The sequence below is a fragment of the Peromyscus maniculatus genome, chromosome 2 (assembly GCF_049852395.1).
Source record: "Peromyscus maniculatus bairdii isolate BWxNUB_F1_BW_parent chromosome 2, HU_Pman_BW_mat_3.1, whole genome shotgun sequence".
NCBI lineage: Eukaryota > Metazoa > Chordata > Mammalia > Rodentia > Cricetidae > Peromyscus > Peromyscus maniculatus.
The window spans coordinates 16,382,316-16,403,450 of record NC_134853.1 but is presented as its reverse complement, the minus strand read 5'-3'; the positions used below and the strand labels follow the sequence as shown (position 1 = coordinate 16,403,450).

The window sequence follows — 21,135 nt, the reverse complement described above, 5'->3', positions numbered from 1 at the left end:
TGTAAGCTACCATGTGGGTGCTGAGAATCAAACCCAGGTCCTCTGGAAGAACAGCCAGTGCTCTCAACTGCAGAGACATCTCTCCAGGTCCTTATTTGAAACGATGATGCCTTATTTTAATGGCATCATCTGTGATAAGGTTCAGAGTTTGTTTGTTTGTTTTTTTCCCCAAGCTTATCAGCCTTTTCCTCTGACTGGCTATCGGGTTTGAAATGGTCATTTCTCAGAGTTCATAAAAACATACATGCATCTTTTCTGACAATATTTTCATGACTTTCATTGTCATGCTATCTCTGGAATTCACCTACAAGTCACACAGTCCTGTGTGAGAGAAACGCTACCATGATAAAGTGAGGTGGAAAAAATATATGAAGAATTAGGTGGAATCAAAGAAAGTGAAAGGAAATGAAAAGCGACCTAGCAAAACAGTTGTGTTGTTGGCTTTGGAAGGGACAGCACTAGCGGCTTTTGTCCTAATTGATTGCTTCATATTTTATATAGTGCTGCAATGTTCATAATACACAGTAGATTTATCTGCTCTTCTTCTGCCCAGTAATCAGTACTTTCCTCTTTGGTAAAGGTCACCTAGTACTGCATTCCACATGTGGCCACAAGTGTGGGCCAGTGACAAAGATGAGGCCCATTCAGAGCACTGTGGTGGGACATCTCTAACTACTACAAATGTCTCATCCCTCCAATCCCCTCATCGCAAGACTATGTGTGTGGCCCCAGTGGCCTGTGGACCCTATTCCAGTGGAGCAGACTTTTGTTGAATAGAATATTTGTTTAACTAAGTAAAGATGTGTTACATTTGTTTGTGTTGCAGAATATTTAACTATGTAAAGATGTGTTGCATCTGTTTACGCTGCAGAATATTTATTTAACTATGTAAAGGTGTGCTGCATTTGTTTAACTATGTAAATATGTGTTGCTGTTTTACCTTGCCTGCCTAAGGTACCTGATTGGTCTAATAAATAGCTGAACAGCCAATAGCTAGGCAGAGGAGGGATAGCTAGGGCTGATGGGTAGAGAGAAAAGGGGAGCCAGCCAGTCAGCCAGACATGGAGAAAGCAGGAAAACAGGATGAACAGTACATAGATGAGGTAAACAAGCCTCACGCAGCACATCGATAATAGAAATAGGTTAAGTTAAAAAAAAAAAAGTTAGCCAGAAACAAGCCTAAGCTAAGGTCAAGCATTCACAATTAATAGTAAGTCTCTGTGTCATGATTTGGGAGCTGGTGGTCCAAGAAAGCCTGCTACAGTAGACAATGAAACAAGTGACACATAGGTATGTTCAGAGACAAAGATGGCGTCTTAGTGTGTCAATTTGATACAAGATAGAGTTATCAGGGATGAGGGAAGAAAATGCCTCCATCAGACGGTCTGTAGGCAAGTCTGTAAGGCGTTTTCTTGATAAATGTTTGATGTGGGAGGGCCCAGCCCAGTGTGGGTTGTGCCATCCCTGGGCAGGCAGCCCTAAGTTGTATAAGAAAGCAGGCCGAGCAAGTCACAAGAAGCAAGCCAGTAAGCAGTGTCCTCCATGGCCCCTGCTTCAGTCCCCGCCTCCAGGATCCTGCCCGAACTCCCTTCACGATGGGGTAAAACTTAAGGTGAGATAAACCCTTTCCTTTGCAAGTTGCTTGCAGTCATGGTGTTTATCACAGCAACAGAATGCAAACTGGAACAGAAATACAGAAAGCCACACTCCAGCTAAGCCTCCACTTCAAACCCTCCCCAAGCTCAGACCCATCTGTGCCTGAGTTCCCAGAAATGGTCTATCTTCCACTCTCTGGCTCGTCTTTGCCATGAGTGGGATCCTCGTCAGTGCACTGGAAAGGTCCTGTATGAGAACACTGATAGGAAGAAGAGACCAACAGAGAAGCTTCAGGACTGTGAGATGTCACTGGTAATGAAGACTTGTCAGCCTTTGAGGAAGCAGTCTGCACTTCGCAGAAAAGGAAGCTTGTACAAATGCTACAAAGTATCACTTACTTACTCCCTGCAAAGGCACCAGGCATTTCAACAGCGAACAACTTGTGAAATAATATCAGAGCAACCAAATCCTAATTTCCTACATTCTGTGTTCCTAACCAAACAGGGAGGGCCCTCAAAGGGAAAGCCATGCTCCTAGAAACAGAGGTCATCACTTGGATTTGTCTTAGAGGACACACACTCTCAAGCAAGCTTATCAGTGTACATTTGTGGGCACATAGCGGGACCTATTTTCGAGGGCTAATAGTGGGCAACCGCTCCATCTGAACACAAGCTTCAGGGTGATGTCTTCTACTGTGAAAGTGGGGAGCACAGCTCAGTCACCGTAAGTTGTGAGCTCCTCAAAGAAGGGGGCCTTAATTAGTGTCACATACAGAATTCAAGCTGTGCGTCTACAATCCCAGTCAGGTGTTCTTTCTATTGCCATTCAATTGTCAATATGGGAGGACTCAACAGATGAGGTAACAACAAAGATGCAAATCATACTTACTCTCTCTCTCTCCCTCTCTCTCTCTCTCTCTCTCTCTCTCTCTCTCTCTCTTTCTCTCTCTCGCATGCGCGCGCGCGCGCGCGCGCGCGCACACGTGCGTGCATGCGCACAAGCACACGCACACAGAGCAAATATGTGGAGGGATGGAAAATAATATACTGCTCCCCCCTCAAAATCAGGCCTTTGAGAAGGATTATTCAGAACTATAGGGAAGTACAGTGTTGTTAAAGGGTTGAATTAATTGCTCATAGAAGAAACTGTCATGTGAACCCGAGTTTGAGTCAGCCAGGCTTTCAGAGAACGGTGTAAGAGATGAGCTGCGCTCTTCCCCTTCATCTATTCCTCATACAGAGTGGTGACAGTCATCAACTGAGATCATTTTTGAGGTTCCCAGAAGTGTGGAAAGACAAACCTAATCTTACTTTCATAACCTTTGTAAAGGGCAAGATGTTACCTTTCGATTAAAAGTAGTTTTTAGAAGGAGCTACCACGATCAACAGATCTACTTATGGATGATAAGGACATCAAAGCAGTCAGTGTTGGGTGGGTCCATTGTGTTTCTGCACGGGTTATGGCTACAGTTTGGGGGCCATGGTTTCTGTTTTTCTGAATCTTAAAAATATTGAGCAAAATGTCAAACTGAGTCTTGTTTTCTTCAGTCATTTTTTAAGCACATCTTTGGGACCCAAATGTCAAAGATTTAGAATCACTGCAGATCACAAGAAACCAGACAACAGATGGCAAGTTGTCGGTGATCACAGCAGAGTGAGTGACACTCGCTCTAATGCCCACCTTGTCCCTGTGGATGACCACTACCCAACTGCACAAGAACGGAGCAGAACGCAGCAGAAGGGTGGTGCTCTTCCTACAGGAAGGACACCTGCTCCACTGCATGTTCTGATTTTAGTTTCACACTGTCTTCCATGCCTTTCTAAAGTTTGTTTTGATGTAAACATATACACATTTGTTTTGTTCATGCCTGAATAAGCGTAGACAGGATCTCTCCTTAGAGTCCCCCAGGCTGGCCTTGAACTTGTGATCCTCTGATCTATGTTAGCCTTTGCTCCCTGGGATTCCAGGCATGCACCACCATGCTGGGGCCCACATCTCCTGTTAACCACCACCACTCTAATCCCACATTAGCCTTTTTTTTCTAGTGCTTACTGTATCTCTGAAGTCATGTTCACTTTTTCTTGATTATTGTCTACTTCTCTCTGCAGCAAGGGTTCAGTAGCTCACTGTGCATACCAATGCTAAGAGCCAGGCCTGGGGCTGGGAGGCAAAGTGCTTGTCCTGCAAGCAGCAGGATCTGAGTTTGATCCCTAGAACCCTGAGGGGAAAGCTAGGTATGGACGAGAAAGAAAGATCATTAGGTAAAGGTGCTGGCTGAGCACGCCTGAGCCTCCAAGTTCCATCCCAGGAACCCACAGAACACGCAAAAATGCAGGATGCAGTACTGTGCCCCTGTAATCCCAGTGCTCATTTGGTAGGTGTGATGGGGACAGAGACAGAAGGGTCACCTCCGCTCTTCGTGGTTAGAGAGGCTGGAATACGGAGTGGCAGAAAAGAGAGACCCTGCTGCAACAAGGCAGAAAATGAGAACTGACTTCTGAAAGTTGTCCTTTGACCTGTATCATGTTATCCTGTTATTTTCTGAGATCATGTTTTGTATAATGAACCTTTATAAAGACTTCTGAGTTCCTAAATGAATGAGTTACAATTGCAAATTCAGCAAGAAAATGCCCTAATCTGACAATGAACTCCATGGTGATGTCTGGAGTCAGGGGTAGGGAAGGATATATGACTGAAGTCGTACTGATTGCATACATTCTTTTCAATTGACTGCATCTATTAATTCACTAGCCTACAAAATAATTTAGAGTTCTTTGAGAAGTAAACACAAGCAAGGGATTTTGATCATATCCACCCCAACCTCCTCCTACACTCCTCTCAGATCTACCCACCTAATCCCCCCAACTTTGCAACCTTTAATCTTCTTAAGTTTAATAACCCACCAACCCCAGGTTTTGCTGTCCACATATTCCTGGGTGTCGGACTATCCACTGCAGTGTAGTTGACCGCCCAGGAGCCACACCATTGGAGACCATCGGCTCACCCTCCCTTAGAAGCTCTCAACTGTCCATAGCTTCTCAGGTGTGGCAGCTCACGGTGCCGCTGTCTGTGAGTCATTCCGGCTCCTCTAAGTAACCCCTCACCCATATTCCTGCAAGTAATCCCAATTAAACGCATGGCTCACCAAGTTGGAATTTTGATGGTATCCATACTTTGGTCTGTCCTGGGGTCTCTATCTGGGTGAGTAGATGAGTGATGTGCTTCATCTCCCCAGGGAAGGTTTTGTCACATGACATAGAGGTCCAATGATGAACAATCCCACCAAAGCCCACCTTGGGGACCAGTGACTTCACTGGGCATGAGTAAGAGGTTACTTCCAGGAGCGTGGGTGACCCCAAAGCAGCTGACCATCAGAAAGTCTTACCCCATCACGAATGATGACTTACCCAAAGCTGCCTAGATGCAGTCCCCTCCTCCTTCAGCCAACCTTCCACACTCTGAGCATCTCTACTGAGATAGAGCCAAGTGTAACTAGGGCAAAAGTCCACACAAATGGCGGGAGATGCAGAGGGAGGAGCCTGGGTCTCAGGTGAGAGGCCATGATCCTTTCTACCCCCTCCTCCTAAGGACAGTCAACAAGCCTGATCTCATGCAAGTACCACAGCTGTTCTGATGACCTTGACAGCAGTTATGATAGCCGTAACATTCTACACCATCGTCTCTTATGCGCCCCTCCACTGTCCTTAAGCCGCCTGTCCACAGACGTATGTATACACTTGGCCACCTCTCTCCAAGTCATCTCTCATACCAGCCAAGCTACCCTCTTGAATCTGGATGAGAGCGCCTTCACTGCCCTTCGCTATTCTTTGCGGCACCGCTGAAACAATTTACTCCTTTCTGGGAGGGACTGGCTACTCTAAGACTTGATTCAAGACACACCCATAAATTACAATGCCCCAACTGTTTGCTCTTTCTAGATTCCTGAACAGGATATTTACAAATGAAAAGTTCACTAGAAACCGTAAGGTTTGAATGTGGCTGGAGGGAGAGAACCCCTGGGGTGGTGGTGTCTCAAGTGGGGCTGGGGGAAAGTGAGTAGCTGCACACCTCCTTTTTAGTACTGTAGGGACTTCCACTTTCACTGTGGTGACCTTATCAAAGCTTCGGGAAGGGAAAGGAAGTGCTGGGTGGAAAGGCATTTCAGAAAGAACAATGGACAGGGCTTGTGGACAGGAGAGTTTAAACCACATCACATTTGCGTGTGGTTACCTCAAATAAGCATTTTCTGGAAGGTAATCAGTTTCCGGCAGGGCCGAGTTCATTTTCGAATCCTTGCCCTCATCCCTATTCAGCGGTTGGAAGGAACCCTAGTAAGCATTTAATGAGCCCCTTCAGGTGTCTAGCAAGCCACGTGATGTTCAACCCCCAACAATAATGGGTGGATCATCCCGACACCTTTTACCCAAAAGCTGATGAATAAGCTCCTCCCAGCCCTAGCCAAAACAGTAGAATTTAGGGCCATGATTTGGACGCAAAATACCTGGTTCACTATAGCCTAATGCCAAACAACACTGGAAAGTCCCCAGAAAGTGGCAGTTCTTCATTACATGGCAAGCTGGCCTTATGTTAGGTCTTACGTCATATAAACATTTTGGAGTAACGATATTGACCCCTTGGTTTGTTGCTCCTTCAAGACTCGGACAATGCCAGTAGACCAAACCAAGAGAACCGAAGGCTTTTGGAATTTGGCCGACATCACTAGGTTAAGGTCCTCAGGTAGAAACTGGGAAAAAACAAAGCAAAACAAAACAAAAGAAAAAAAAAAAAACAAACACATAACGTCGAAGGGCCGGATTAGCGCAGAGCAGAGACCATGAGGCAAGGCCTACAGCCCGGGTGCTCAAAGGAGCCTGGTAGAGGCTTCTGAAAATGTTGCAGAAATTTCAGTGACTGAGGACTCCGGTTGGAAACTGACCCCAAACCTCGGATCGGCACACCTTGCCGGACTCCACTTAAGCTCCAGTGTGGTCACCACTCTCAGCCGATCCCTTAACCAAACACCTTCTTCCTGGCTGAGCCTCCGCTCTCCCCAGCAGAGGGAGTCGCGGGCCCCAGGGGCCACGGTGGCCTCCGTGTCCCGGCCAACTGCTAGGAAGCCGGCAGATTTTTCAGAGAGCGTGGGTCGGGGAAATAAATCCAGTCCGGGTTTTGTCTGAACGGGGGACCGGGAAGGCAGTGAGGACTGGGGAAGAGGAGGGGGGGAGCGGCGGTGAAGACACCACACAAACAGCTCGCGCCCAGGACACCTCGGTAGGCCCTGAGCGCGCGGGCGCAGGGCCCGGAGAAGGCGCGCGCCGGCCCGGCCGCCGGCCGCATGGAGCGCAGCGCGGCCCGCGCTTCCCGGGCGGCGCAGGCGGAGGCAGCGGCGCGCTCGCTCACACCCACCCCCGCCCGCGGCCGGCGCGCCGCCCCACCGTAGCCGCCGGCGTCCCCGCGGGCCGGGCCAGCGAAGGCGGCGCCCGCGCGTCTTGCAGCCAGCGGCCGCGGCCAGCCCCGGAGGCGGCCCCGCAGCCCCGCAGCCGCGCGTCTCCGGGCCCAGCAGTAGCAGCAGCAGCCGCCGCCGCCGCCGCGAGGAGCCCGGCGCCCCGGGCCCGCAGCCCGGCGCAGGCAGGCAGGCATGCAGGCGAGGCGCCTGGCCAAGCGCCCCAGCCTGGGCAGCCGCCGCGGGGGCGCTGCGCCCGCTCCCGCCCCCGAGGCCGCCGCGCTGGGGCTCCCGCCCCCCGGCCCCAGCCCGGCCGCCGCACCGGGAAGCTGGAGGCCGCCGCTCCCGCCGCCGCGCGGGACCGGTGCCCCGCGCGCCGCCGCCGCCTCGTCGCCGGTCCTGCTGCTGCTGGGCGAGGAGGACGAGGACGAGGAGGGCGCGGGCCGGAGGCGCAGGGCGCGCGGGCGGGTGGCGGAGAAGCCCCGAGGGGGCGCGGAGGAGGAGGACGACGAGGAGGAAGAGGACGAAGAGGTGGTCGTCGAGGTGGTGGACGGCGACGAGGACGACGAGGACGCCGAGGAGCGCTTCGTGCCCCTTGGACCCGGCCGTGCGCTTCCCAAGGGCCCGGCCCGGGGAGCCATGAAGGTGCGTACCGGGGGGCACAGCGGGCTCCGCGGGGCGGCCGGGCGCCGGGGAGGCCGAGCGGAGCGGCGCGGCCCGGGAGGGGTGTGTCAGGCGGCCGTGGGCAGCGCGCGGAACTGCGGCTCGGCGGCGCCCTGGCGGCCGGCCTGGCGCTGCTCAGAGGCGCGCTCGGATCGTGGTCCCGCGTGCCTGTGGGAGACGGAACGCTTCCCCCGGGCTGGGTGGGGAACTTGGGAGCGGGACGAGGTAGGGGCGTCTTGAGCCCGATCGACGCGGCGTTGACATTTTATTCCGCCTTGGGGACGCAGGAAGTGTTCCCTTGTTCAAGCTTCTGGAAACTAGCAAGCAACCTGCAACACCTCCCTCCACCTGAGAACAGTTGTTGATCGCTTTCCATCACCGGTGCTTGGGAAGGAACCGTGAGCCTGTGCAGCAGTAACCTGTTTGCTGGTGTCCCCACCCCCCCACCCCCTCCCCGCGCTTTTCCTCGCTCTCCTTAAACTGGGCATCCTAAGCATTTGGTGTCCCCCCCACCCCCCCGTCCTGAAGATTACAAATGAGGAAAGAGGAAAGCGAGTAAGGTGGTGGTGGTAGAGGTGGTGGGGTGACGTTTGAAACGATGTGACTTTCGGCTAATTCTGGCCAAGTCCCCATCCGCGCTAAAGCACCGAGCGATCTTTCCGTTTTTGTATCTTCAGGAGATAAAGGGTTTATTATTACACAACTGACTGGCTGAGCTTCCAAGCACGCTATTGGACAAAGCAAACTGCGTTGAGGTTCATGCACCGTGTATGTTGCTAAGAAGTTTTGAGGGCAGCAAGTGGCAAGTGAGGGAGAGTTGTTTCTCTCCAGGGGTCCTTAAGACAGCAGAATAGCCCAAAATTCTTGGGAGTTTTCAGAAGAAAATACATAATAAACAAATGAATTTGATGGAGATTGTTGTTTTTTTAAATCTCCCTGTGTCCGCTCTCAAAAGTGGCTGGAAGCTTGAAACTGTATTTACAAAGAAAAGTTAAACCGCAGTTAGGGTAGCCCCGCAGTAGACGTGGGAATGTGTTTCTTTCCTAGACCACCCTGGAGTACGACTGACTGGCTCCTGGTGTGGAAGACTGGAGCAAATGGTCATTTGGGTGATTGTTTTTGACAGCTGCTGTTGGAATCCGGAGTGCCCACACTCATTACTCGGCCCGCTGAAAAGCTTGCTTTGTGTGGCGACAGCCTGTAGCTGGCTTTGAATTAAGTTCCATAGCATCAGTGACACCGGATAAGACAGGCTCCTTAGCAGTTTTGTTCAGACACACTCAAAATGTGTCTGGGGGTTTGAACAGTGATTATACAAATTGAGATAGAAAAATTAATAATAAGTTATGCTCTGTGATCCAAGCAGGCCCCATGTAGGAAAGAAGTCTGTTCCTTAAACTCAGAATATCTAGGGTGTGATCGTTAGCATTAGCAGAAAAGATTTTTCACATCTCCAAATAAATTCAAATTCTTTCAAATTTCTAACACATTGCTTTGCTCACAACTTTTATAGCACATTGCTCACAACTTCTGAGAAGTTGCATGTTGAATACGCTGTGGTATAATTCACCCTCGTTTCTCATCACTTTAGCACTAGCCTGATACTGCATCCGAAGAGATTTTTTTTAATGGAACATAACAAATAAATTTGCATTTCTGTATATCCCTGTGTTCATTTGTTTGACAAATATTTACTGAGCACCTACTTGGTGCCAGGTGCTACTCTAGAACACAGCAGGGTATGACTTTATCATGCTGCACATAACGCGCTGCACCCGAGCAGCTGCTAACAAGTGTGTAGTCACAGCACCCGGGACTGTGATTTGGGCTGTAGCTACTCAGCTGTCCCTGAGTCTGTCCTCCAGCCCTCCCGAGCAGAGCCAATGACCATGCCTGCGCCGCTTCAAGCAGAGAGCTGGGACTTGGGACTTCATTCAGCCAAGGGCCTGAATCAACAACCAGTTTCCCCTCTTAGCAAGTGACAGAAGTGAGGCTGCCTTCTTTCTTAGGATGGGGGGAGTCCGGCAGATTATTAGTGAACAGATGCTTCTGACCTTTACCTTAAAAAACTATTGACATTATTAGTGTGTGTGTGTGTGTGTGTGTGTGTGTGTGTGTGTGTAGCACTATTTTAGATTCTAGGAAGAAAAGAGAAAGCTTTTAAGGGGCAACCTTCTTGGGAGGGGACATTTGATCTTCTAGCAGAGACACTTTGCACAGGATCTTCCTAAGATCCAAGACCGGGGAGTAGCGGTTGTAACTCTTGAGGTGAGAAGCAGCTCGTGGCTGTGGCTGGAACTTGGTAGGAAGGAGATATGTCTCAGAGGCAGGCCTGGGCCAGTAAAGGAAAAGGCAGGCCCTTTAAAGATAGAGTGTGAAGTCTCTGGAAGGTTTTCATCAGGCAGAGCTTGCCAGGTGGTTGGTATTTTTCAAAGCTCGTGCTGTGGAGGAGAATAGAGACCCGCAGTGGGTGCTGGGAGAGCAGTGAGGTACTGTAGCCCATACAGTCCTGGGAGATGTGAGCACTGCTTGGCATTAGCAGCTGGCAGGAGTGGAAGTAAGACAGTGGACCAATTCAGGGTCCATTTCGAAGCTCAACTTGCCAGAATGTTTGGTGGCCTGGATGAAGGAAGTGAAGGAAGAGAGGAATTCCGAATGAACTCCTGGCACAGAGGATGGCTAAATAAGCCGTATGCTGAGATGGGGGGAAACTGCAGGGCTCAGTGCTCTGTTAGAACATATTAACAGTGAGGTGATGGGAGACTTTTAAGTGGAGGCAGCCGGCAGCCTGGTGGGTTTAGGATGTAAGTCTGAGGGGGAGGTCTGGGCTAGAAGGGGGAATTTGAAAATCGCCAGCATCGATGCCAGAGGCCATATAGTATCTCCTAGAGCAGCACCTTGGGCCAGGCTCTGGACGCAGCACCATGTCAGTGCTTCTAGGAGAAGCTGCTGAAGATAGTTCAAGCAGCATCAGATGTGTAGAAAACATAAAGTTAAGAAACCACGTGAAGAAATAGCTCCAAAAACCAAAGGACAATGAACAGAGATGAATACGTATAGGATGTTGAATAAACACAAAGAGACATTCATTTGTGCTAGATAAAAGGAATCAGTGCTTTTTTTTTTTTTAAGGTTCATTTTTATCTTATGTGTATGGATACTTTGCCAGCGTGTATATGTGTACACCGTGTGTGTACAGTGCCATGGAGCCCAGAAGAAGATGTCATCCCCCTGAACTGCAGTTAGATGGTTGTGAGCCATCGTGTGGGTGCTGGGAATTGAACCCAGGATTTCTGAAAGAGCAACCAGTGCTCTTAACCACTGAGCCATCCCTCCAGCACCACGACCCCACCCCACCCCACCCCACCCCATCCCACTCCACCCCTCCCCACCGTTATTCCTGACAGAAGTTTGTGTTGTAAGTCAAGTGGACTGAGCCATCCTTGAAGGCAAGGTGAGATGGTTAGGGTTATGTGTATAGAGCTGGTTGACAAGATTCGTTCAGGAGTAAGAAAGGTCTACTTTTTTTTTTAATGGGTGAGATGAAGTGAGCTCTGGACTAGGGATGAGTGTGAGACTTTTCTGAAAGAGGTCACACCTCTTGGTTTTCTATTGCTTTGTAACTTTGTAACAAATTACCACACTTTCTTTTCCCTCCTCTGATATAGCCAAGTCTTCCATGTGTTAGGAGTCCAGTTTCAGCCTGAACTTTGTTGCTAAGTCTCAAAGGGTGAGATGGGTTGATTTCTCTTCTGGAGTTTGGCCAAGGAAGAATTCATTCTAGGTTCAGAATGAATGGGCAGAATTCATTTCCCTGAACCTGAAAGGCGAGGGCCCCCGCCCCGGCTTCTTGCTGACTGCACCTGAGTGCTCCATCTCTCCTGGAGCTCATTTTTCCAGTCCTCCCTATAGCCTCCTCAGCATGGCTCTTGTTTCATCAAACAAGCAAGGAGCCTCTTGGGGCCACGGTAGGGTTCTCTTCCATAGGCAGCAGTAAATCCATTGTCTTTTGCTGTGTTATCTTGGTTGGAAACAAGTTTACAGGTTCTGCCCAGTCTAAAAGGCAGAGATACTATACAAGGGCCCAAGTAAGTGGAGATGGGAGGATCATTGGGCATCATCCCTGGGAAGTACGAAAGGAATGTGAAGGGTTGGGGGAGCAGGGGAGGTGTCACTGGTCACTGCATAGGGCAAGTCCCTGGAAAGCTATAGAGCACAGACCTGGAACCCAGGTGGAAGAGGGCTGCCCTTTGAACTCTCCTTCTGATCACTTGGAAAAGGTAGGGAAGGCGGAGGATTCCAGCTGAGGTACATGTTTTATATAGACGATGGTCAGGTGACTAGTGCATGCGGATCGCCTCTGTTCTCTCGAGCAGCAGAAGAGCAGGAGCAGATGAGAGCCATTTGAGGGTGAGTTAAGAGCTGGAGGCGTGAAATGATGTATGGGAGAGCGGGAAAGCCAGCCTGCTAGGGAGATGAAGTGGAGTTGCCAGACCGTATAGAGAGCCCATCTGGGGTTTGTGGTTCTGTGTTTATAGAGCAAGAAGCCTGCCTGGGCGTGCGGTTTCCCCAACTCCATGCTCTTGTCTCCCGCACAGAATGATAATCATAAAAGTAACCCCCGCTAACACATATCGAGTGATTCGAGTGGCCAGTGCAATTGTTTTAACCTTCGCTGGGCACCCATAGCTAGCCAGGACGTGTGCAGTGGGGCCGCTGGGACTGTTAGTTTTACAGAAGGGACAGACAAGTAAGATGCACGGCTCTTCAGTGACAGGCCACGTGCTGGAGTCCTGGGCAGGCTTCCTGTTGAGCTGCCCCTGCGGGAAAGGCAAAGTTGGGTTAAGCAGAAGGTGGGCAGTGGGAAGAAGAGAGGGGTTGGTTTTTGCTGGTGCTGCTGAGCCCTAAGGGACCAGGGGATACAGAATAATAAGGGCGAGGAGGGGGAGGGTAAAAAGTTGTGGAAGAAACAGAGGTTAAACCAATAAAGCCCTGACAATTAGGTTTCAAAAGAGTATTAAGAGTGCTCACTGCATCCTTTTGAGACAGGAATTATCCTAAATATTTCATCTGAAGGAGGACTTCCTGAGAATGTAAAACTTGAAAATTAGTGGGGCCTCCATTCTCCAGCTGAGGATACCAGCTTAGGCAATATCCCACTTCAAGATAAATGGTTGCAGACAGAGGCGTAGCCAGGGCTCTTAATCATACCTTGTTCCCTGTGGTCTGTCTGGGTCTTGTGTTTCTAGGTTTGTACCACCATATTTAAATAATTAAAAATGCACATATGTAGTAAATTAGCAAGAAGTTTTATTTATTTAAAAATTACTGTGTGTGGTGGAGGTGGTGGTGGTGGTGTGTGTGTATGTATGTATGTGTGTGTGTGTGTAGGTGCACATGCTATTGTGTGCATGTGTGGAAGTCAGAGGACAACTTTGGGGAGTTGGTTCTCTTTCCACTTTGTTGAGGTGAGGTTTCCTGTTGTCTGTGTTACACTGTACTCTGGGGTAGCTGGCTTGTTAGCTTCTGGTAGATCCTCTGGGGTTTCTGCTTCTGGTCTTTGGTTTTGCAGTAAGCATGTGATAAAACCTGCCTCCTGGGTGTCAGACTCAGGCCCTCAGGCTTCTGCCCAGGAGCTTTGATCCACTGGACATTATCACCATCCAGTATGTGTTCTTGAAAGAGACTGTACAGAATGCACTGTAAGGAAGTGGTGGACTCCTCCAGCTAGAATGGCCAAGAGTAGCAGTTTTGTTTGATGCTTCCTCTCATGGGGTCCAGGAGGAGGAGGAGTGGGTTGCTATGGGGAGTAGTGTGAGTGATTCTCTGTTTTGATTGACAGGCTTGAGGTATATAAGTCTTTCTTGTGTGTACTTTCTTTCCCACATGCACGTACTTTTAATCATATATGCACCCAGGCATAAAGTGGGAAAATAGGTTTTGACCCCCTAAAAATTAACTTAGGGGGCATAGTTTGTCTTGCAATTTTGAACTGGTTCAGGCTGGACTGGCCCTCTGCCTGGAGTTCCCAGACACAAACTAGGACATTTTTAAATGGAAACTAAACACAAAAGGAGAATTACCAAGGCGTTGCTAAAGGAAGGGAGACTATTGCGTTGTTGGGAGCAGAAATGAGTGTGTAGATGCAGCTCAGTGCAGGTAGCAGTCCCAGGCTGCTGAATGTATTGCTAGGATAGGTGTGTATGGATATAGTTCCAGGGAAGAGGAGTTCTGGGTTTCTAAGCTTTCCATGCACTTGGTTGTCCCAGTCTGAAACTTTCTAAGGTGCAGCTGTGAACCACATACCCATTTTTTGCTGATGGTTGAGAAAGTAAACAAATTAATGCTACTAAGTATCTGAGATGTACTACTTCATTACTGTAGTCCCCTCCCTCAGTTAGTCATTAATTTAAACAAGAAGAGAAACTTTGTATTACAATGTTTTCAATTTCCCATTGGTAAGATACCCACTCCCCTCCCTCAAGTAACTCTTAATAATCCTCCTGAGGATCTATGCAAAAACTAAGTGACACAGGGAACAGTACTTCAACTAGCATTTTCCTAACAGTAAAAGGGCACCGTCAAACAGAGGAAGACTTTAATGAGATCTCCATGGTTGGCAAAGACAGAACAGTGGGGAGCTTAGATCACAAGGCTCAGGACAGTGCTTTTCCGTGCTCTGTAGAGGTTTAACCAAGCAGAACTCAGCAATCCAGAGAGATTGATAAGACATTTAAGAGGAACCTGGACATGAAAGATTGCTGAAAGTTCACCCAGATTTCCTGTGTTGAAAAACTGAGGCAGGGCTGCTTCTAAATGAGGCACTGTGTTAGCAATGCTGTTCTTAGTGCTCCTAGTGTTCATTAGACATAGTCCGTGGCTGTATGCCAGCTCTCCAGGGATGGTTACCACATTTTTCAGCTTATCTCTTGACCATCAGATGACTCCAGGAGCCTCTGGCAGGGACCCCGTGTCCCACACTGCCTTCCTGTGTGCTAACAAGTGCATGTTTTACAAACTGTCGGTGTTGGCTCACACAGAAGGTGTGTGCCAAAGACACCACACAAAGTTGTCATTTACAGACCTGTAGTCTGCTGGAGTTTGAAGGGATTCGGAGATTAACTAGTAATCTAATACCCTGCCTTGTCTCTGGAGCTGACAGACCTTGCAAGAAGAAATACCTGTCCAGTTCTGGCTTCTGATACAGAGCCTCACTCTGCCTGCCCCTAGTCACCCCCCTCCTTCTGGGATTGTTCTTGTGCCTAGGAATGATCCTCATTGGATCATTGGCACTGTGGATAGACACATCACGGTTTTCCAAAGTATTCTATCAGTGTTGCTTGTCAGCTTCTAACTTTGAAAAGCGCATTCTCCTGAGTTACTGGTGGTGGTTGGGGGGGGGGCGCTTCCTGGCTTGCCACCGGTATGAAAGGTGGAGTCCTCTCTGTGTGAATCCTGCCTGGGCCTGTCCCTGTCCCCTTCCCTGTGAGATTTTCTTCCTTCCTTCCTTCCTTCCTTCCTTCCTTCCTTCCTTCCTTCCTTCCTTTCTTTCTTTCTTTCTTTCTTTTTTTTTTAAATGTATTTAACTTATTTATTTATATGAATTGGTGTGAAGGTGTCAGATCTTCTGGAACTGGAGTTGCAGTTGTGAGCTGCCATGTGGGTGCTGGGAATTGAACTCAGGACCTCTGGAAGAGCAGCCAGTGCTCTTAACCTCTGAGCCATTTCTTCCCCCCCCCCCCATGAGGTTTTCAAAGGACACATATACTTAAGAGAATGGAGGCAAATACAAAGTCACCATGAGCCAACGGCCGTGACCACTTGTGCCAGAGTGTGACTGGTAAACTTGCCTAGTTAGTAGCTACGGACTTGAGTCTCTTCTCTTTTGTGAACACTTGACTATGGTTGCATAGGATGGCCCATACCACAAGATTAACAAAAAGAGGACCTGAACTCCCTTACCTCTTAACGAGAAGGAGCCAAAGTGAGCCGCAGCCCTTGCACATGTCCGAACTTTAAATCAGGGACTGAATTTATTCAGCCCCACTCTCAGTTGGATGAGCATGTGCCATGGGCTCTGTGTAACGAGGCAGGAAGAATGCCTGTCCTTCCTGCCCTGCTGTACTTGCAAAATCAGAACTTCAGGTCTGCATGAAACAGTCTTGTCCCAGTGACATTTTGATGTTTGCCTGAGTCGGGAGATCTTCAGTTGCCCCATACAGTCTCGTCTCAAGATGAATGCATGGCTCTGTCTGGCCTTCAGCAGCATGTCACAACACTTGTGAACTCTGATGACCAACTTTGTGGCTTGGCCAGATCTCTGTTTCCAAATCAGGATGATTGCCGTGCATCTGCTGTTCATGGCTTGCTCATTCTTCAGAGAGATACTTGGTGTACACATGGAAACAGCAATTCATGGCTCCCTCTGCTTCCAGGGAGCCTGCAGTTCAGCATTCCTCCCAGGAGATCTGGAGGGAGGTGAGCAGTCCTCGGTTTTCTTTGTGCCTAATAAGATCATGATTAGTTCTTCCAAGCCAACTGATGAGTCACAACTTGGCATCTAATTTTGATATATACTTTAAAACAATGCAACCAAACAGTTTATGTTAAAGAAAATTATATAGTCTGGCCAGGAGGTAATTCCTAGACTGCATTTGGCAAGCAACCTCGGTTGTTGCTCTTTAGTGGGTAAGAAGGACCAGAGTGCAACTCTGAAATATGGGTGGGAGATACGAGTCATCAAATTTACCTCACCGAAGATACTGTTTTGGAAAATCCTGTGTTAGAATTTGTGGGAAAGATAGACTTGGTTGTAAGAGGGCGTGTGTGTGTGTGTGTGTGTGTGTGCATGCGCATGCATGTGTGTGCATGTGTGCGCGCACGCTTGCTTACATCTCTGTGTGGAGGACAGTGGTCAGTGTTAGGTGCATCATTGCCATTTAATTAATTAAAAACTTATTTATTTTGTTTTTTTTTTTTTGGGGGGGGTGCATGTATGTCCATGTGCCACATACAAGGGACTTAAGACGCCCCATGACTGGAATGACAGATCATTGTGAGCTGCCGTGTGGGTGCTGGGGACCAAACCCAGCTTCTCTGTAAGAGCAGCCAGTGCTAACTGCTGAGCCATCTCTCCAGTCCAGCCACTTTGTTTTTTGAAACAAGGTCTCTTATTAAACGTGGAGCTCATTGGTTCAGTTCAACTAGCTGGCCAGTGAGCCCTCAGGATCTCTGCCTCCTCAGCACTGAGGTGTGCACTGCCATGCCTGACTTTTTATGTAGGTACTGGAGATCTGACACTGACTGAACCCTGTCTGCAGCCTCTACTGTAGAGTTTGGGAGAATCTAGAGCATCGCAGGAATGTACATTGGGATTGGAGTCTGTTGGGCTGTAGGAGAGCATAGGTCCGTGAGTGTGAAGAAATGGAACGTGCCTTCTGGGCTTGCCCTGTGAGGGCTTGAGTCCATGTGCTTTCCCAGGAGATTCCCGGGGACATCCTTGCTTCCCCAGTGTCTCTTTCATAGTGGAAGATGTGAGGACAGTGCTATTTCTACTTTAGGGCATACTGAGTAGCCAATCAAAATGAGTGAATGTCAAATGTGACAGCATTTTAAATTTAATCCAGTCTACCTGCCTGCCGCCCCACCCACCCACCCACCCTTCTCTTTCTTTTAAAGGATTGTATGTCCTAAGATTTTATCAGCCAAGTCTTGCAGTCAGGATAGTTACCTGTTGCTGGGACCTTCACGGCAGTATTCTAGTGAGATATGCTACAGGAGCAGGCTCGGGTCCAAGCCGATGACCCTGCAGTACCCCCCACCTCACGGCTAGTCCTCTATAAATAGGGACACGACGCAGAGCAGGCTCTGGCTTCAGGTCTGTCTTGGCAATATGCTGTGTGGTCGATATAATGTGCACCCCAATAAACTTAACTGAGCAGTCAGAGAACAAAACAGCTGCTAGATGGACATAGAGGCCAGAAAATGGTGACACACACACCTTTATTCCTAGCATTCCGAAGACGGATCTCTGTAAGTTCAAAGCCACACTGGAAACAGCCAGGCATGGCGACACACGCCGCCTTTAACCCTAGGAAGTGATGGCAGGAAGCAGAAAGGTATATAAGGCATGAGGACCAGGAACTAGGGCTGGTTAAGCTTTTAGGCTTTTAGCAGCAGATCAGCTGAGATCCATTCAGATGAGGACACAGAGGCTTCCAGTCTGAGGAAACAGCATCAGCTGAGGAATTGGGGAGGTGAGGAAGCTGTGGCTTGTTCTGCTTCTCTGATCTTCCAGCGTTCACCCCAATACCTGGCTTCAGGTTTGATTTTATTTTAAGACTCGCATTACAGTGCTGGTTGTGTGACCTTTCTCACTGCATTACTGCTCTGGGCCTCAGTGTTGTGGTTGAACATCTGGGGCAACATTAGCCCATCATTAGCAGTGGTTATGGGATGTGGCCCAGAGACCTCCCCAAAGTGGGTGTGAGTGGAAGTGCATTTCTTTTTATGGTTTTGGAAAGGATCAATTTGTAAATTTTTTTGAATCCCCAGTCCTGCTCCTCGGTGTACTGTGCTCCCCAGGCATTTCAGTGAGCTGCCCCCAAAAATGACTCCTTCATCTGAGCTCCTGGTATGGTGGGTAGTGAACTTCCCTCCCGGCCCAGAAAGCTGCCAGTCATTTTCCTATACAAAGAGGGCAGAGACGTCTCTCTTCTGTTTATACTATAGCTCTTGTCCTGCAGCAGTTCAGTGGTCCAGCAGGGTGAGGAATCCCCTCCACCACGGTGAGATGTTGCAGCCTGCGGTGGAAGTATAGGATGTCACTTCTCTCTCTCCTTTGCATGGCTGAGAATCTCTTCCTAGGTTTCTGTGTCTTGCACTTGGTATAGGAGTCTTTCTTCATGGGGAAGACGGGACATTCGCCTGAAGTTTGCCAGTTGTACTTCCTTTTTCTCCGGTGAGGGAGCTGCCCGGTGAGAAAGGACTCTGAGTGTACCAGCTCTGGAAGATCCAGTTAAAAACAGATAACAGATTTTTTCCAGTAATAAAATATTTCAAAATAACAGTGAATTGTGAGAGTCATAGAATACTGATACCAATATAAAGGAGTCACTGAGCATGTACCAAGGACCATTTTCCATTTCTAAGATGAATACAGGTTGGGTCGTTGGTCTGTTTTACGAATTTTTCTAGACTGCATGCCCCTTCTCCATCTCTAGAGCACTTTTCCTCTGGATAGGCTTTAGGAAATATTGGCTTATAATTCTTTTCTTCAGTAGGAAAGCCAGAAGTGCGTGCCTAATGGCTTGAGATAAAGAATTAAAACTCGGGCCAGGGAGATGGTTCAGCAGGTAAAAATGTGTGCTGTGTAAGTCTGGTGGCCTGAGTTCAACTCCTGAGTCCACATTAAAAACAGCTGGCCCGGTCGGTGGTGGTGGTGGCGGCGGCGGCGGCGGTGGTGGCAGCGGCGGCGGTGGCCGAGACGGCCTACACCTTTAATCCCAGGAGGCAGAGCCAGGTGGATTTCTGTGAATTCAAGGCCAGCTTGGTCTACAGAATGAGTTCCAGGACAGCCAGGGCTGCACAGAGAAACCCTGTCTTAAAAAAAAAAAACAAAAACAAACAAAAAAAAAAACAACAACAACAACAACAAAAAAAACACCAAAGGAGGGAAGAAAGCTGACTAGCTGAATGTGTTGGCAAACACCTGTAATTCCAGCACCCTATGGCACGGTTGGAGGTAGTCACAGAAAAGTCACTTAGAAGCCTGTGGAACAGTTAGCTTGGGGTATACAGGGGCAGAAGCAAGAGAGACCTGCCTGAAAACAGAGTGGGAGAATGACTTCCAAAAAGTTGTCCTCTGACCTCCACACATTTGCTATGGTCTGTGCCCTATCCCCCAGCATTCATACTTCCTATGCACACTAAATTTATTTTATTCTGGAGATTTGTAAGTCTGGCTCTGCTGGAACTCACCATGTAGACCAGGCTGGCCTTGAACTCACAGAGATCTGTTTGCCTCTGCTTCCCACGTGCTGGGATTAAAGGCGTGCACATCACACCTGGCAGTTTATTTTTAGTGTGTATGTAACATGAGTGTACCTGCAGAGGCTTGAAAAGGGTCTCAGATCCCCTGGAACTGGGCTACAGGAAGTTATAAGCAGCCTGACATGGTTGCTGGGAACTGAACTCAAGTCTTCTGTAAGAGCATTGAGGGCTCCTAACCAATGAACTCCTTCCCCATTAAAAAAAAAAACTTTATTATTATTATCATCATCATCATCATCATCATCATCATCATCATTATTATTTTGAGGCAGGGTCTCACAAATATATCCCTTTCCAGCTAGAAACTCATAGAGATCCACCTGCCTCTGCCTCCCGAATGCTGGGTGTAAAGATGCGTACTCCCCCACCCTGCTAACACAGTATTCTTATGAAAGTAAATTGTTAACGGCACGGTGGCACACACCTGTAGACCTAGCTCCTCTGGAAGGCTGAGGGAGAAGGATGCCTTGAACCCAGGAATTAGAGACCAGCCTTGGCTAACAGTAAGGTCCCATCTACAGATAAACAAACATTATCATGCAGATTTTACAGGCACAAAGAAGAAAGAAAGTGTTCTTAGTGGGCTTGACAGATAGCCGATTCAGTATTGAGTTTCAAAGGTAATTATTTCATCTGGCCCATTTTTATTTTTATGGCTATAAGCCCCAATTCTCATGTGAAATGTAGAGAACAGTAATTTTCTTGGCCAGCCGGGTCTAGGAGGTGAGAAAGGGAGGTTTGAGAAGTGTGGTTGTAATAGAACTAAAAATACTGAGGGAGCAAAACAGCAAGAGGCATTTATACCAGGAAGGTATAATTATTAATTTGTCTTCACGTCCCCAAAGAAGAGTGACGGAAATAACCAGCATCAGTGAGAGGACTTCTTCAGTTCACCAAGATACGGGATCGACCCCTCTCCGTGGGCACAGCGCAGAGTGCCACGGGACAGATGCTTTGGATGTGGCTGGACGTGGTGGACGTGTTCCACGTTCAATACATTACAGCGTACAGAGGCTCCTCACGGCCAGCCTCATTTGACCCTCTTGGTAAATGTAGAGGTCCGTACCGTATCACTCGCTTTATGGATGTGGAAAACAAGCCTCAGAGAGAAATGGCAGCGTCTGTGGAAAGAAATACATGTGAGGTAATTTCATATCAAATGACACAGATATTTGTCAAACATTTCAGAAAACAGTTGGGACCAACAGATTTAAAAAATAATTGGAATTGGTACCTAAGCAACAATGGAAATTCAAGGAGAGAGGAGACTTTTTTGGACCAACTCACAAATTAAAACAATGTGAATTGCCATTTTCATAAGTTGTCAAGCTTCATGGAGCTTGTGCTGTGCAAGTCAGCTGTGAGCTATTCACTGAACACCG

General features: G+C 48.4%; 1 protein-coding gene across 1 annotated transcript in view; it reads left to right on the top strand.

Moving 5' to 3' along the window:
- Positions 1-7,219: 7,219 nt before the first annotated feature.
- Positions 7,220-21,135, top strand: part of Znf704 (zinc finger protein 704) — a 200,323-nt gene continuing 186,407 nt past the window's right edge. The window contains exon 1 of the mRNA XM_076563795.1: positions 7,220-7,684. Coding sequence (XP_076419910.1) covers positions 7,235-7,684 — 450 coding nt within the window. The 5' untranslated portion in view covers positions 7,220-7,234. The remainder of the gene's footprint in view (positions 7,685-21,135) is intronic.